General features: G+C 46.1%; 1 protein-coding gene across 1 annotated transcript in view; it reads left to right on the top strand.

Moving 5' to 3' along the window:
• Positions 1 to 15801, top strand: part of grik4 (glutamate receptor, ionotropic, kainate 4) — a 219238-nt gene that overhangs the window by 106372 nt on the left and 97065 nt on the right. Inside the window, 1 exon segment of the mRNA XM_070438230.1 lies at positions 13687 to 13865. Within this exon segment, the coding sequence (XP_070294331.1) occupies positions 13687 to 13865 (179 nt within the window).

The raw sequence follows: 15801 nt of genomic DNA, 5'->3' as shown, positions 1-15801 counted from the left end.
AGTCACATTGATGTCATCTGCTACAGGCCAACTTTCACCTTAATCAGCTTAGGGCTTTGAAGTGTGGCGGACTGGATTTCAGCTCTCGATTAGAACCGAGGTGCTCTCAGCTGGCGCGAGCCCCCCAGCCCACTCTCCCCACACCATCAACCCCACCCCTCATTCAACTCCCCCAACCAACTTCAGAAAAGAATGGTTGACGTTTGTGCTCATCCAAGCCACTTAGACTGAGGTGTTACCCGAGAAACAGAGATTGACGGAGGTGTTACCCGAGAAACAGAGATAACAAGGAAGAAAAGAGGGAAGAAGGACAATTAAACGCCCACCAAAGGCTAAAGACATTAGTGACTCAGAACTGCATGGACTTTGATTCTTGACAATGACTGCCAGTGTCAAAACTAGCTAATTAGTTGTTATTTTCCACTGGGTGTTTAAGTGTGCTCCTTTCAATCTGTCGTTCATTTGAGAGCTCATCAAACGATGTTGGTAATTAGCCCAAAGACACATGACAGTTCCGTGCCTCGCAAGAGTGAAATGCTGTGAATTATCGACATATCCATGAAGGGCGGCGATCGCATCGTCTACAAGCTGTGTGAGACAGAAACCTCAAACTTTATTATGCCGGTTTCCTTTTTGTATGTCTCTGTCTGAGCTCCCGTCTGTGTCAGTGTGGGCTAAGCGGGAATCAATAAGGCTGCTGAGGGGAGCATGGCCCTTCCCTTCCTCATCAATGAGAAGGATGCTAGTCACTTTAGCTGATTGAGGGGAATCTAACCTTACTACTGGAATTGCACGTGGGGGGCGGAATTGCACGTGGGGGGCGTGTGACCCCTTCTGCAGCGCCACTGTAAAATACCAGATGGCTTGGGCTTTGCAATGTGCTGTTGTAGCAGTAGCAGTAGCCACGGTACCGTTAGCTGGCTGGCAGAGGCCCCAAGACGGTCGACGCTGGGCTCATTAATCACCGCGGCCGGTGACAGCCAAATAGAGCGTGGCCGAGCCATGAATATTTTCCAGCCTGACCCTGGCTTCCTGGCTGAGAGAGAGAGCGAGAGAGAGAAACAAAGAGAGAGGCCCACCCAAAGGCACAGGTAGCGCAAAGAAAGAAACCCATTAATCTGGCTAACCTGCCCACCGCTATCGATGGCCGTGTGGTTGTGTGTGGATTCACCGCACTCATGGAGTAGTACAGTAGGACATAGAGAACCTAGCCGCAGGGGTGGAGGAGAACTGTGTGGGAAAGTGGAGCACTTTGTTAACTGGGAGATTTGTGCATGGGAGGTCAGCTGGCGGGTAGCAGGTGGGTGGGAGGGGACCGATCACCCACACTCTACTTCTTGAGGACTGGCTCAGACAAAACCATCAGGGACAGGATGGGACGGGGGACGGGGACGGGGGGGGCATCCTGGTCAACAATACAGCTTATGTTATGAATCCGCTATCACCTAACGTAGCATTTTATCGYCTGAATTGAATGAGCTGGAAGAAAAGCAAATAGTAGTACCTTTTGAATGTTAAAAACACCTGAATTGACTTCTCTGATGACATGCACCTCAGCAACCAACTCATTATGTTTGTTTATTGAGAGAAGATAGCCTCATCAACATGTTTTAAAGGCACACACCTGTCAAGGTAGACGTTTGTGTCTCCTTGGAGCGGAACAATTATAGGATATGTTTGCTCAACGGTCCGACTCGCTGCTCTGAAAATGTCATGAGTAACCTGTAATTAAAGTTGATCAAGAATGTCTCTCTGTCTCCRGAGAGAGCTGGATCAATAAACTCTTTGGGAAGACGGACCGGTTAACTGGGGTGATGAAATGATTTAGCTGGTACCAGCAATGACTTTTGTTGTTGTTTGTTGTCCGGGGATCAAGCTGAGCAATCCTCCCGACGTCATGACATTCAAAGAAAGTTTCAATACGGATAATGATATATTTACAGCTCCAGTAACAGCCCACCGTAAATGTCCCCATCAGAATAAATAGTTGCTGCGCTGTCAGTTCTGTTGCACTTCCTCCCTACTGAAAGAGAGCCGTGAGTGAGGAAACTGTGGAGGAAAGATGGCTCCACCGAATGCTCTTAAACAGAGGGATGAGAGTGAGCTTCCTCCATTGGCTCTCCCTGGTTTTTCTTCTACGTTTCCCCTTCCTTTTCCCTGACCAAATGCATTAATTTGATGCAATACGCAGCGTAATGGGATTTTGATGTGAGGTTCTGGGGGGGGTTCTTCTCTTTATCTTTTTTCTCGCTTTGGTGTCTAATGAGAACAAAGAAGAGGAGAGCCCTGGTCGGCTGTCCGCTCGTCTACCAGGATGAAAGATGGAAGAAAGATCCCTTTCAACGGGTAACGATGAGAAAGGATCACTCAGACCCACAACGTCCCGTCCTTGCCCATTAACAAGCTCTACTGACACGCTGAACTCTTTATATAAGAGAGAGTGATAGACCATCGACTTTTTGATCTGTGTGGTTATATTCAGGTTAGGGTAAGTTCATGTACTGACACGCTACGAATGCCTAGACATTGGCACATGTCCTATCCCAAGCACTCTAGTTAACGAATGCTGCTGGCCTGGAGGGGAAACTACATTGGAGCAATTTAACTCTCTTCCGTCCGCCCGTCAATCGATTATATCACCCGATTTATCATAGTCATTTAGGTTCGGCCTGTTTAAAAAGTATATCCATCTTGTCCTGTGAAATGCCATGAAATTCTGCAGACTGCACCCATTTGGTTGTACAGTACAGGGTTCCCGGACTGCAGGAGCACAAGCAGCCCAGTTCAACAGACTAGGGTGCAGCCAGTTGGGAGCTGTGACACTGGCATGAACCTGTCATTGGTCCTGGCTGAGCAGTGTATTTGCATAGAGGCACCGAGTGCAGGAAGGTAGATGAGAGTCGGGGCTTTGTGAGAGCCCAGTGAAATGTGACGGTCTGTGAAAGGCTGCCCAGACTGAGTGGCAGGCCCTACCTTTATCTGTCTGCCTGAGAGGCAGCGTCAGGCAGAGCTACAGTATGTGTGGCCCATGTTAATGAGGCACACCACATGGCAATATCACACACCAACGCTGCAGGCAGCAGCAGCACAGCCTCCACAAAGAAAACAGACTTCACACGTCTCTAACCTTCAATGGTCTCCCTTTTTCCACAGCTAACCGAGAAACAGTGCCTCCCCGTTTTAGCATAATGATATTCTAGCATGGGTTCAACAGCCTGAAACGTGGAAGCGACATGGCTGCCAGAATAGATGCAACAAAGGTCAGGGCCACAAAAGAGATTGTGAAATGAAAAAGTACATGCACACATTTTATTTCTGTTGCTTTGAATCGTGCACAGCCTAAACACTAAACAGGTCTCTCCTGAGGTTTCCTCTCCACTGGTTGAATGAAAGGGAACGATAGGAGGGACAACTCCTGCTGTGGACACTGAGCAGCGTAGTGTGCTGTCTAATGTAATGTACTCAATGTGAAATTGGCATGTGATGCCATGCAAACAGGCAATGGAGATTGAGCAGGTTTATAAGCCTCATCACAGTTATGCTGAGTAACTCAACAGGTAACAGAGCTGATAGTCTCAGAGCAGACAGGCATCATTGCTGATGGTTTGCGTTTCTAGACAAACCGTTAAAGGCATTAGRATTCAATGAGTTAGAACACATAGTGCCGTAAGAACAGCTGCTGCTGCATGTAACCAAAAGAAGAAAACATGGATTATATGTAAATGTTTTTTTACTATAATCAATGCTGGTCTCAGTTGTAATGTAATATACAGTACGTCTTGACTCCCATGAATGCAGAGTTTCAGTAAAGTGCCACTGGAAACATACAGTTGAAGTCGGAAGTTCACATACACTTAGGTTGAAGTCATTAAAACTCGTTTTTCAACCACTCCACAAATTTCTTGTTAACAAACTATAGTTTTGACAAATTGGTTAGGACATCTACTTTGTGCATGACACAAGTCATTTTTCCAACAATTGTTTACAGACATATTATTTCACTTATAATTCACTGTATCACAATTCCAGTGGGTCAGAAGTTTACATACACTAAGTTGACTGTGCCTTTAAACAGCTTGGGAAATTCCTGAAAATTATGTCATGGCTTTAGAAGCTTCTGATAGGCTAATGGACATAATTTGAGTCAATTGGAGGTGTACCTGTGGATGTATTTCAAGGCCTACCTTCAAACTCAGTGCCTCTTTGCTTGACATCATGGGAAAATCAAAAGAAATCAGCCAAGACCTCAGAAAAAAAATTGTAGACCTCCACAAGTCTGGTTCATCCTTGGGAGCAATTTCCAAACGCCTGAAGGTACCACGTTCATCTGTACAAACAATAGTACGCAAGAATAAACACCATGGGACCACGCAGCCGTCATACTGCTCAGGAAGGAGACGTGTTCTGTCTCCTAGAGATGAAGGTACTTTGGTGTGAAAAGTGAAAATCAATCCCATAACAACAGCAARGGACCTTGTGAAGATGCTGGAGGAAACAGGTACAACAGTATCTATATCCACAGTAAAACGAGTCCTATACCGACATAACCTGAAAGGCCGCTCAGCAAGGAAGAAGCCACTGCTCCAAAACCTCCATAAAAAAGCCAGACTACRGTTTGCAATTGCACATGGGTTGTTTGGCCATAATGACCATTGTTATGTTTGGAGGAAAAAGGGGGAGGCTTGCAAGCCGAAGAACACCATCCAACCGTGAAGCACGGGGATGGCAGCATCATGTTGTGGGGCTGCTTTGCTGCAGGAGGGACTGGTACTTCACAAAATAGATGGCATCATGAGGRTGGAAAATTATGTGGATATATTGAAGCAACATCTCAAGACATCAGTCAGGAAGTTAAAGCTTGGTCACAAATGGGTCTTCCAAACGGACAATGACCCCACGCATACTTCCAAAGTTGTGGCAAAATGGCTTAAGGACAACAAAGTCAAGGTATTGGAGTGGCCATCACAAAGCCCTGACCTCATCCTATAGAAAAGTTGTGGGCAGAACTGAAAAAGAGGGTGCGAGCAAGGAGGCCTACAAACCTGACCCAGTTACACCAGCTCTGTCAGGAGGAATGGGCCAAAATTCACCCAACTTATAGTGGGAAGCTTGTGGAAGGCTACCCGAAACATTTGACCCAAGTTAAACAATTTAAAGGCAATGCTACCAAATACTAATTGAGTATACAGTGGGGCAAAAAAGTATTTAGTCAGCCACCAATTGTGCAAGTTCTCCCACCTAAAAAGATGAGAGAGACAAAATGACAGACAAAATGAGAGAAAAARATCCAGAAAATCACATTGTAGGATTTTTWATGAATTTATTTGCAAATTATGGTGGAAAATAAGTATTTGGTCACCTACAAACAAGCAAGATTTCTGTCTCTCAGACCTGTAACTTCTTCTTTAAGAGGCTCCTCTGTCCTCCACTCGTTACCTGTATTAATGGCACCTGTTTGAACTTGTTATCAGTATCAGTTATCTGAGTTTAAATGTATTTGGCTAAGGTGTAAGTAAACTTACGACTTCATCTGTATAACATAACTAAAAGGGGAAAAACCCACAGCGAAGGAATTATATCAACAATTGTTTTTTCAGCTATGATTAAGGCTTGGTATCCGTTGTATTGTAATTGTGTTACAAGTTTCAATAAAGTGCCACTGGAAACATATTCATTACCTCACTTATAATGAACCAATATCCAATCTCTTTAAAGCGGTCCTGGGAACTAAATGCTGGAGGTGGAGTTTAAAAATAGCACCGAGCAATTAATTACTTTATAATTAGATGTTATTACAGGTCATCAGATAAATTATTTTAGGTGGGAAGGATTTTAATGACCGTGTTATTTTATTATTTTTATTAAACTTTATTTAACCAGGTTGTCACGTTCCTGACCTGTTTTCTGTTAGTTTTTGTATGTGTTAGTTGGTCAGGACGTGAGTTTGGGTGGGCAGTCTATGTTTTCTGTTTCTATGTTGGTTAATGGGTACCTAATATGGTTCTCAATTAGAGGCAGGTGGTTTTCATCTCCTCTGATTGAGAATCATATTAAGGTAGGTGTTGTCACATTGTTTGTCGTGGGTGGTTGTCTTCCGTGTCTGTGTTTGTTTGCACCATACGGGACTGTTTCGTTCGTTCATAGTTTTATGTAGTCATTTTTCCTGTTCGTGCGTTCTTCGTGTTATATGTAAGTTCGTATGTTCAGGTTTGTCTACATTCGTTTTGTTATTTTGTAAGTATTCAAGTGAAGTTCGTGTTCTTCGTCCAGAACCAAGCAGCGTGAGTTCGAGCAGTGGACATGGGAGGACGTGTTAAATGGAAAAGGTTGCTACACATGGGAGGAGATCCGAGCTGGAAGAGATCGCCTTCCATGGGAACAGCTGGAGGCGATTAGGAGAGCGGAGGCAACGGGAGAGAGAGACCGGATTTATGAAGGTACGAAGCCCGTGAAGAAACCCCAAAAATGTCTTGGGGGGGGGCTAAGAGGTAGTGGGCCAAGGGCATGTAGGAGAACGGCGCCCACTTCCCAGGCTAACCGTGGAGAGCGGGAGTACGGGCAGACGCCGTGTTACGCAGTAGAGCGCACGGTGTCTCCTGTACGTGTGCATAGCCCGGTGCGGGTTATTCCACCTCCCCGCACTGGTAGGGCTAGATTGAGCATTGAGCCAAGTGCCATGAAGCCGGCTCTACATATCTGGCCACCAGTGCGTCTCCTTGGGCCGGCTTACATGGCACCAGCCTTACGCATGGTGTCCCCGGTTCGCCTACATAGCCCGGTGCGGGTTATTCCACCTCCCCGCACTGGGCGGGCGACGGGGAGATCACGGTCGTGTTGGGCCAGGCTCAATGCTAGGGAGCCAGTATGCTGCCGGTCCGGTATTTTCGGCGCTACCTCCCCCCCAGCCCAGTAACAGTGCTAACCAGCCCAGGTTCCAGTGCGTTTCAGAGCCCTGTTCTCCTCACGCACTCTTTCCTATGGTGCGTGTCTCCAGCCAGTGCTCCAGTTCCGGCACCACGCACTAAGCCACCTGTGCGTCTCAGAGCCTGTACACACTGTTCCTTCTCCCCGTACTCGTCTGATGTGCGTGCCTCAGCCCGGTCTACAGTGCGGTACCACGCACCAGGCAAATAGTACGCTTTGAGAGTCCAGTGTGCCTGTCCCTGCTCCCGCACTAGCATGAAGGTGCGTGTCCTTAGCCCGGTCTCCAGTCCGGCAACACGCATCAGGTCTCAGTGCGCTTATCGGCCAGAGCATCCGTCTCCCAGCGATCTGACCATCTCTCGAGGCCATTGACCATCGTCTCCAGCGCCATCTGAGCCATCCGTTCCCAGGCATTGAGCATGCCGTTCCCCAGCGCCATCTGAGCCATTCCCGTCTGCAGTGCGTCTGAGCCATCCGTCTGTCGAGCCATTAGAGCGTCGTCGACGTAGAGCGTATCATCAGAGCCGTAGAGCATTGACAGTGCCGACGCACCAGACGGATTGCAGAGCGCAACCGACAGATTGCCAGAGCCGCCACCGACAGGATCTGCCAGAGCGCAACCAGACAGGATTGCAGAGGCAACCAGAGATCTGCAGGCGCCAACCAGACAGGATCTGCCAGAGCCGTCAGCCGCCATAGCGTCCAGAGCGTCAGCCGCCATGAGCGTCTAGAGCCGTCAGCCAGCTGAGCAGCCAGAGCCATGAGCGTCAGCCGTAGCCAGCCATCGAGCTCCAGAGCAGTCAGCCAGCATGAGCGTCAGAGCGTCAGACAGCATGAGCGTCCGACCGTCAGCCGCCATGAGCGTCCAGAGCCTCAGCTAGTCCATGAGCGTCAGAGCTGCCATGTATCCAGAACTGCCCCTCAGTCCAGAGCTGTCTCTCTGTCTGAGCTGCCCTTCAGTCCGAGTTGCCTCTATCCTGAGCTACCTCTCTATCCTGAGCTACCTCATCTTTGAGCTACCTCTCTATCCTGACCTATCTCTGTCCTGAGCTATCTTGTCCCGGAGCTGTTCTTATTTTTGTGTTGCCTTTATATTAGGTGGGTGAATAAGAGGGTGTTATTCTGAGGGGGAGAAGTAAGCTGGGATTGACTATGGTGGGGTGGGGACCGCCCGAGCCTGAGCACCACGGTGGTCGATGCCCCTGACCCTCCCTAGACTTTGTGCTGGTGCGCCGGAGTTTCACCTTAGGGGGGGTTTATGTCACGTTCTGATGTTTTCTGTTGTTTTTGTATGTGTTAGTTGGTCAGGACGTGAGTTTGGGTGGGCAGTCTATGTTTTTGTTTCTATGTTGGTTAATGGGTCCTAATATGGTTCTCAATTAGAGGCAGGTGGTTTCATCTCCTCTGATTGAGAATCATATTAAGGTAGGTGTTGTACATTGTTTTGTCGTGGGTGGTTCTTCCGTGTCTGTGTTGTTTGCACCATACGGGACTGTTTCGTTCGTTCATAGTTTTATGTAGTCATTTTTCTGTTCGTGCGTTTTCGTGTTATATGTAAGTTGTATGTTCAGGTTTGTCTACATTCGTTTGTTATTTTGTAAGTATTCAAGTGAGTTCGTGTTTTCGTTTACACTTAAATAAATAATAATGTCTAAATACAACGCTGCAGTTTGGTTCAATCCCTCTCCTCTTCGGATGAAGAGGAGGAGGAACGCCGTTACACAGGTAGGCTAGTTGAAACAAGTTCTCATTTGCAACTGCGACCTGGCAAGAAAGCATAGCAATTTGACACATACAAACAAGAGTTACACATGGAAAACAAACATACAGTCAATAATACAGTAGAAAAATAAGTCTATATACAATGTGAGCAATGAGGTGAGATAAGGGAGGTAAAGGCAAAAAGGCCATGGTGGCGAGGTAAATACAATATAGCAAGTAAAACTGAATGGTAGATTTGCAGTGGAAGAATGTGCAAGTACAATATAAATAATGGGTGCAAAGGAGCAAATAAATAAATACAGTAGGGGAAGAGGTAGTTATTTGGGCTAAATTATAGATTACAAACAATAGATGTATGTACAGGTGCATAATCTGTGAGCTGCTCTGACAGTGGTGCTTAAAGCTAGTGTGGGAGATAAGTGTTTCAAGCTTCAGAATTTTTGTAGTTCGTTCCAGTCATTGGCAGCAGAGAACTGGAAGAAAGACGACCAAAGGAGGAATTGGCTTTGGGGTTGACCAGTGAGATATACCTGCTGGAGTGCGTGCTACGAGTGGGTGCTGTATGGTGACAGTGAGCTGAGATAGGCGGGCTTTACCTAGCAGAGACTTGTAGATAACCTGTAGCCAGTGGGTTTGGCGACGAGTATGAAGCGAGGGCCCAACAGAGAGCGCACAGGCGCAATGGTGGGTAGTGTAATGGGGCTTGGTGAAAAAGGATGGCACTGTGATAGACTGCATCCAGTTTATGTTTGAGTAGAGTGTGGGAGGCTATTTTATAGATGACATCACCGAAGTCGAGGATCGGTAGGATGGTCAGTTTTACGAGGGTATGTTTGGCAGCATGAGTGAAGGATGCTTTGTTGCGATATAGGAAGCCGATTCTAGATTTAATTTTGGATTGGAGATGCTTAATGTGAGTCTGGAAGGAGAGTTTACAGTCTAACCAGACACCTAGGTATCTGTAGTTTTCCACGTATTCTAAGTCAGAGCCGTCCAGAGTAGTGATGCTGGACGGGCGAGCAGGTGCGGGCAGTGATCGATTGAATAGCATGCATTTAGTTTTACTTGCGTTTAAGAGCAGTTGAAGGCCATGGAAGGAGAGTTGTATGGCATTGAAGCTCGTCTGGAGGTTAGTTAACACAGTGTCCAAAGAGGGGCCAGAAGTATACAGAATGGTGTCGTCTGCGTAGAGGTGTATCAGAGAATCACCAGCAGCAAGAGCAACATCATTGATGTATACAGAGAAGAGAGTCGGCCTGTGGATTGAACCCTGTGGCACCCCCATAGAGACTGCCAGAGGTCCGGACAACAGGCCCTTCGATTTGACACACTGAACTCTATCAGAGAAGTAGTTGGTAAACCAGGCGAGGTAATCATTTGAGAAACCAAGGCTGTCGAGTCTGCCGATAAGAATGTGGTGATTGACAGAGTCGAAAGCCTTGGCCAGGTCGATGAATACAGSTGCGCAGTAATGTCTCTTATCGATGGCGGTTATGATATCGTTTAAGACCTTGAGCGTGGCTGAGGTGCACCCATGACCAGCTCTGAAATCAGATTGCATAGCGGAGAAGGTACGGTGGGATTCTAAATGGTCAGTAATCTGTTTGTTAACTTGGCTTTCGAAGACCTTAGAAAGACAGGGTAGGATAGATATAGGTCTGTAGCAGTTTGGGTCTAGAGTGTCACCCCCTTTGAAGAGGGGGATGACCGGGCAGCTTTCCAATATTTGGGAATCTCAGACAATACGAAAGAGAGATTGAACAGGCTAGTAATAGGGGTTGCAACAATTTCTGCAGATAATTTTAGAAAGAGAGGGTCCAGATTGTCTAGCCTGGCTGATTTGTAGGGGTCCAGATTTTGCAGCTCTTTCAGAACATCAGCTATCTGGATTTGGGTGAAGGAGAAATGGTGGGGGCTTTGGCGGGTTGCTGTGGAGGGTGCCGGGCAGTTGACCGGGGTAGGGGTAGCCAGGTGGAAAGCATGGCCAGCCGTAGAGAAATGCTTATTGAAATTCTCAATTATCGTGGATTTATCTGTGGTGACAGTGTTTCCTAGCCTCAGTGCAGTGGGCAGCTGGAAGGAGGTGCTCTTATTCTCCATGGACTTTACAGTGTCCCAGAACTTTTTTGAGTTAGTACTACAGGATGCAAATTTCTGTTTGAAAAAGCTAGCCTTAGCTTTCCTAACTGCCTGTGTATATTTGTTCCTAACTTCCCTGAAAAGTTGCATATCACGGGGGCTATTCGATGCTAATGCAGAACGCCACAGGATGTTTTTGTGCTGGTCAAGGGCAGGCAGGTCTGGAGTGAACCAAGGACTATATCTATTCCTAGTTCTACATTTTTTGAATGGGTCATGCTTATTTAAGATGGTGAGGAAGGCACTTTTAAAGAATAGCCAGGCATCATCTACTGACGGGATGAGGTCAATGTCATTCCAGGATACCCCGGCCAGGTTGATTAGAAAGGCCTGCTCGCAGAAGTGTTTTAGGGAGTGTTTGACAGTGATGAGGGGTGGTCGTTTGGTCGCAGACCCATTACGGATGCAGGCAATGCGGCAGTGATCGCTGAGATCTTGATTGAAAACAGGAGGGCGAGTTAGTTGGAGAGAAAGTTAGTTAGGATGACATCTATGATGGTGCCAGTGTTTACGGATTTGTAGTTGTACCTGGTAGGTTCATTGATCATTTGTGTGAGATTGAGGGGATCAAGCTTAGATTGTAGGATGGCCGGGGTGTTAAGCATGTCCCAGTTTAGGTCACCTAGTAGCACAAGCTCAGAAGATAGATGGGGGGCAATCAATTCACATACGGTATCGAGGGCACAGCTGGGGGCAGAGGGAGGTCTAGAGCAAGCGGCAACAGTGAGAGACTTGTTTCTGGAAAGGTGAATTTTTAGAAGTAGAAGCTCGAATTGTTTGGGTAAAGACTTGGATAGTAATTCAGAACTCTGCAGGCTATCTTTGCAGTAGATTGCAACACCGCCCCCTTTGGCAGTTCTATCTTGGCGGAAAATGTTATAGTTAGCGATGGAGATCTCAGGGTTTTTGGTGGTTTTCCTAAGCCAGGATTCAGACATGGCTAAGACATCCGGGTTGGCAGAGTGTGCTAAAGCAGTGAGTAAAACTAACTTAGGGAGTAGGCTTCTAATGTTAACATGCATGAAACCAAGGCTTTTACGGTTACAGAAGTCAGCAAACGAGAGCACCTGGGGAGTGGGAGTGGGGCTAGGCACTGCAGGACCTGGATTAACCTCTACATTACCAGAGGAACAGAGGAGAAGTAGGATAAGGGTACGGCTAAATGCTATACGAACTGGCCGTCTAACACGTTCGGAACAGAGAGTAAAAGGAGCAGGTTTCTGGGCTCGATAGGCTCACACCACTTAAAATGAACTACTTTTCAAATCACTAGTCAGAAGAGAGAGAGAAAAAAAGAGAGTGCCAAGCCCTCTCCTGCTAGAATGAACAACATGCATCTTCTAGTCATGGGCTCGATAGAGGTACTTGAGTAATGATGAGAGAGATATAGTCTCTAGAGACGTTTAAACCAGGTGATGTCATCGCATATGTAGGAGGTGGAACAACATGGTTGGTTAAGGYATATTGAGCAGGGCTAGAGGCTCTACAGTGAAATAAGACAGTAATCACTAACCAGGACAGTAATGGACGAGGCATATTGATATTAGAGAGAGGCATGCGTAGCCAAGTGAACATATGGGTCCAGTGAGTGGTTGGGCTGACTGGGGACACGGCGATTCAGACAGTTAGCAGGCCGATGCTAACAAGCTAACAGTTAGTAGGCCGGGGCTAAACAAGCTAGCAGTTAGCAGACCGGGGCTAAACAAGCTAGCAGTTAGCAGACCGGGTTAGCAAGCAAGCAGTTAGCAGGGGCTAGCAGTTAGCAGACCGGGGCAGGCAAGCTAGCAGTTAGCAGACCGGGGCAGGCAAGCTAGCAGTTAGCAGACCGGGGCAGGCAAGCTAGCAGTTAGCAGACCGGGGCTAGCAAGTTAGCCTTTGGGGGACATCGCGATGGGGGTAAGTCTGTTTTTGCCTCTTCGTGCTGTGACGTCGATAGACCAGTCGTGGAATTAGTCGGGTTCCAGGTAGCTCTAGGTAGCTAGCAGGCCTAGCAGGTTAGCAGAATGGGCGTCGCGCCTGAGGGGCCTGTTGGAGTCCTCGGGCAGATKATGTCGGTATTCCAGTCGTAGAGGATCGGCGGGGTTCCGTGCCCCGTACCGGCAGTAGAAGGGGTCCAGATATTGTAGCCCAGGAGTGGGCTTCGGTGGTAGCACAGGAGCCCGGGCCGGGCTAGCTTCAGGCTAATTGGTGCTTGCTCCGGGATGGAAACGCTAGCCAGGAGTGGTTACCCAGGATTGCGGTTAGCTAGTTGCGAAGATCCAGATGAAAATGTTCAGAGTTTGCGGTAAGAATCCGGGGATATGGGGAGAAATAGGTCCGTTATGCTCTGGTTTGAGTCACGTTGTTCGAACTGGCGAGAGCTTTCCGAGCTAAAGGTTAGCTGATGACCGCTAGCAATGGTTTGCTAACTGATAGCTGGTAGGTAGTTAACTGGCTAGCTTCAGTTGAGGGATTCCAGATCCAAAGTAAATAGAAATACTTTAGGAAAAAAAGCAGATCCACGCCACATTGGGTGAGGCGGATTGCAGGAGAGTATTTAGAAGTTGCTGTTTAGGAAAATATTTTTAAAAGATATGCGAAGAAAAATATGTAAAAATATATTTACAAGGGACATGACAAGACAAAGACATCTGACTGCTACGCCATCTTGGATATACATTTGCGAGCGAAAAAAGTACATTGTCATGTCTCGTCAGAGACAGGTTGAAAATAGTGATTAATTGTTATTTTTATGAATATGGTGTTTCTCACACACAATAATGTCTTTGTATTTTTTAACTCATTCAATTGAGTTCTAGTTCTCAGAAATGTGACTTTAATACCCAGAAATTCATTACCTTTAGGAGATTAACTGTCTACCTGCTCATAATAATATCACTGTCTTCGTCCCTGTCCCCACAGGCTTATTAAATCTGGAGAGACTGCTACGCCAGTTCCTCATCTCCAAGGAGACACTATCGGTTCGCATGCTGGATGACAGCCAGGATCCCACACCCCTTCTCAAGGAGATCCGCGATGATAAGACTGCCACAATCATTGTGGATGCTAACGCAACAATGTCCCACATAATTTTGGAAAGGGTGAGTCTGTCTGTCACAGTGAGCTCTTTCCCRATGTTCTTAGACATCTCAGCAGCAGCGGATGATGCAATTTTTTCTCACGATCTATATGTCAATGCCAAGATAAAGTTCAGGATCAAGGTTGATATTGGAAATAATTGAACAAGCTACATGCTGAATCACTTACTGGTGAATGAGTGTTGGACTGAATGAATGTTAACTTGAAGCATCCAACACCGAGAGAACGATCTGTTCTCCTGTACATAGGCATACAACCATGAATAAACCATGGCATATCTGTAACTCCATATTTGGAGACGAGAGTGGTGTGCAAATGCAACTAGAGGAGGTTGTTGAGTGCCCTTGGGCTTCGCACTTAAACCACTAGAGTACAGTAGAGATGAGAAATTAAAACCAATGCAATTAACTTTCTAAGAAAAAGGTCTAGTCAGGCAATACATTTTACTTCAAGTGACAGGCGTGAGATGCAAATCGCGTTCTAATTCTGTGATCGTTCATTAATAACGTAGATGTACATTCATCTGATTAGTTTCTGTACGATTAGAACGACTACGAAAAGAATCAGCCCCGCATCCTTAATATGTGTAAATTGTTGAGCTTTATAACAAATACAATCCAAAACATCAGAAACTCTCATTACTCTCAATATTGCTTGARTATAAAAGGGAATAGAAGTGACCTAGGTTTATTACTATTTTTATTTTCCCTTTTTGACAATTTACAGACATCTGTTGGTAGCAGCGACTTTCTTTGTTGATAAAATAACCTATTATTCAATCATGGAATGATGAACGCTTTTTGGACTATTTATGCTTTCTATTGAAGGCATCTATCACTGTGTTTATAAAGAAAACAATAATTTGGTGGGTGCTTTATGTGTTTTTTGCATATCCACACTCTCCCCGAGACACAGCCAGGGTCTGCCAGTATCAACAGCAACCCTGGAGCAATGAGGTTTAAATGCCTTGCTCAAGGGCACATTGATAGATTTTTCATCATGTCAGCTCAGGGATTAGAAGTAGCAACCTTTCAGTTACTGGCCCAATGCTCTAAGCAGTAGACTACCTGTTGCCCCGTAAAAGTGCCAGCTGAGATTGGCAGCTCAATATAGATGCCAGGGATTGAACCCGGGGCCTCATACATGCAAAGCATGCGCTCTACCACTAAGCTACATCCTCTCAGTTGTGAACAGCTAGTCTGGCATACATAATATAATAACATCTGATTGGACATGCATATCAGATATGACTATTCTTCACAGTAAACTGTCAACATGACCTTTCAATGGTGTCTGTTTCCACTAATACAACCATACCTGAAGTGAACAGAGAAGTTAGCAATTAAAGCAACAGAATAGAACACTCTGTAGCTTTGCAGAGTTCTTCCCGACACCGACATGAACTTTACATGATAGGACAAGACTCCTGCTATTCATTCTTAAGAGCTATGATTAGATCTAAAGGTGACAGAAAGACAGGTGAAGGGCAGCTTGCAGCATATGGCTGTGTCGTAATTATAACATTGAGATTGGATACATGGCTGCAGTGAAGGAGACAATGACTAAAGCGAAATGGAGAGAGAGAGACGGACAAAGAAACAGCGAGACAGAGAGAGTTAGCAATTGAGCATTGGCTAAGGGTGCATGATAGAGTTGAATATTTTCCCTGTATTTTACAAATGTTCCATCCAGAGAAAAAAATCAATTTTCTCCCGGGTAACTCGGTATTTCGCCCCGAAACCGGAAGTGTCATTCAAAAGCATATAAAGCATATACAGGAAATAGCCTATGTCTGGATTTGATAGCCTATGTCTGAGTTTTGATTGAAAATTCAAGCCTGATGCTACCTGAGCCTGATGGGCCATACATTAAAGACATTTTATGGGCCCAAGCCAAAAAAAGTCAAAATGATTGCGTCGTTATCCAATACATATATGA

Source organism: Salvelinus sp. IW2-2015, unplaced genomic scaffold, assembly GCF_002910315.2.
Source record: "Salvelinus sp. IW2-2015 unplaced genomic scaffold, ASM291031v2 Un_scaffold611, whole genome shotgun sequence".
NCBI classification, from domain to species: Eukaryota; Metazoa; Chordata; class Actinopteri; order Salmoniformes; family Salmonidae; genus Salvelinus; species Salvelinus sp. IW2-2015.
The sequence above is the reverse complement of the archived record's forward strand: the minus strand, read 5'-3'. Positions and strand labels throughout refer to the sequence as shown.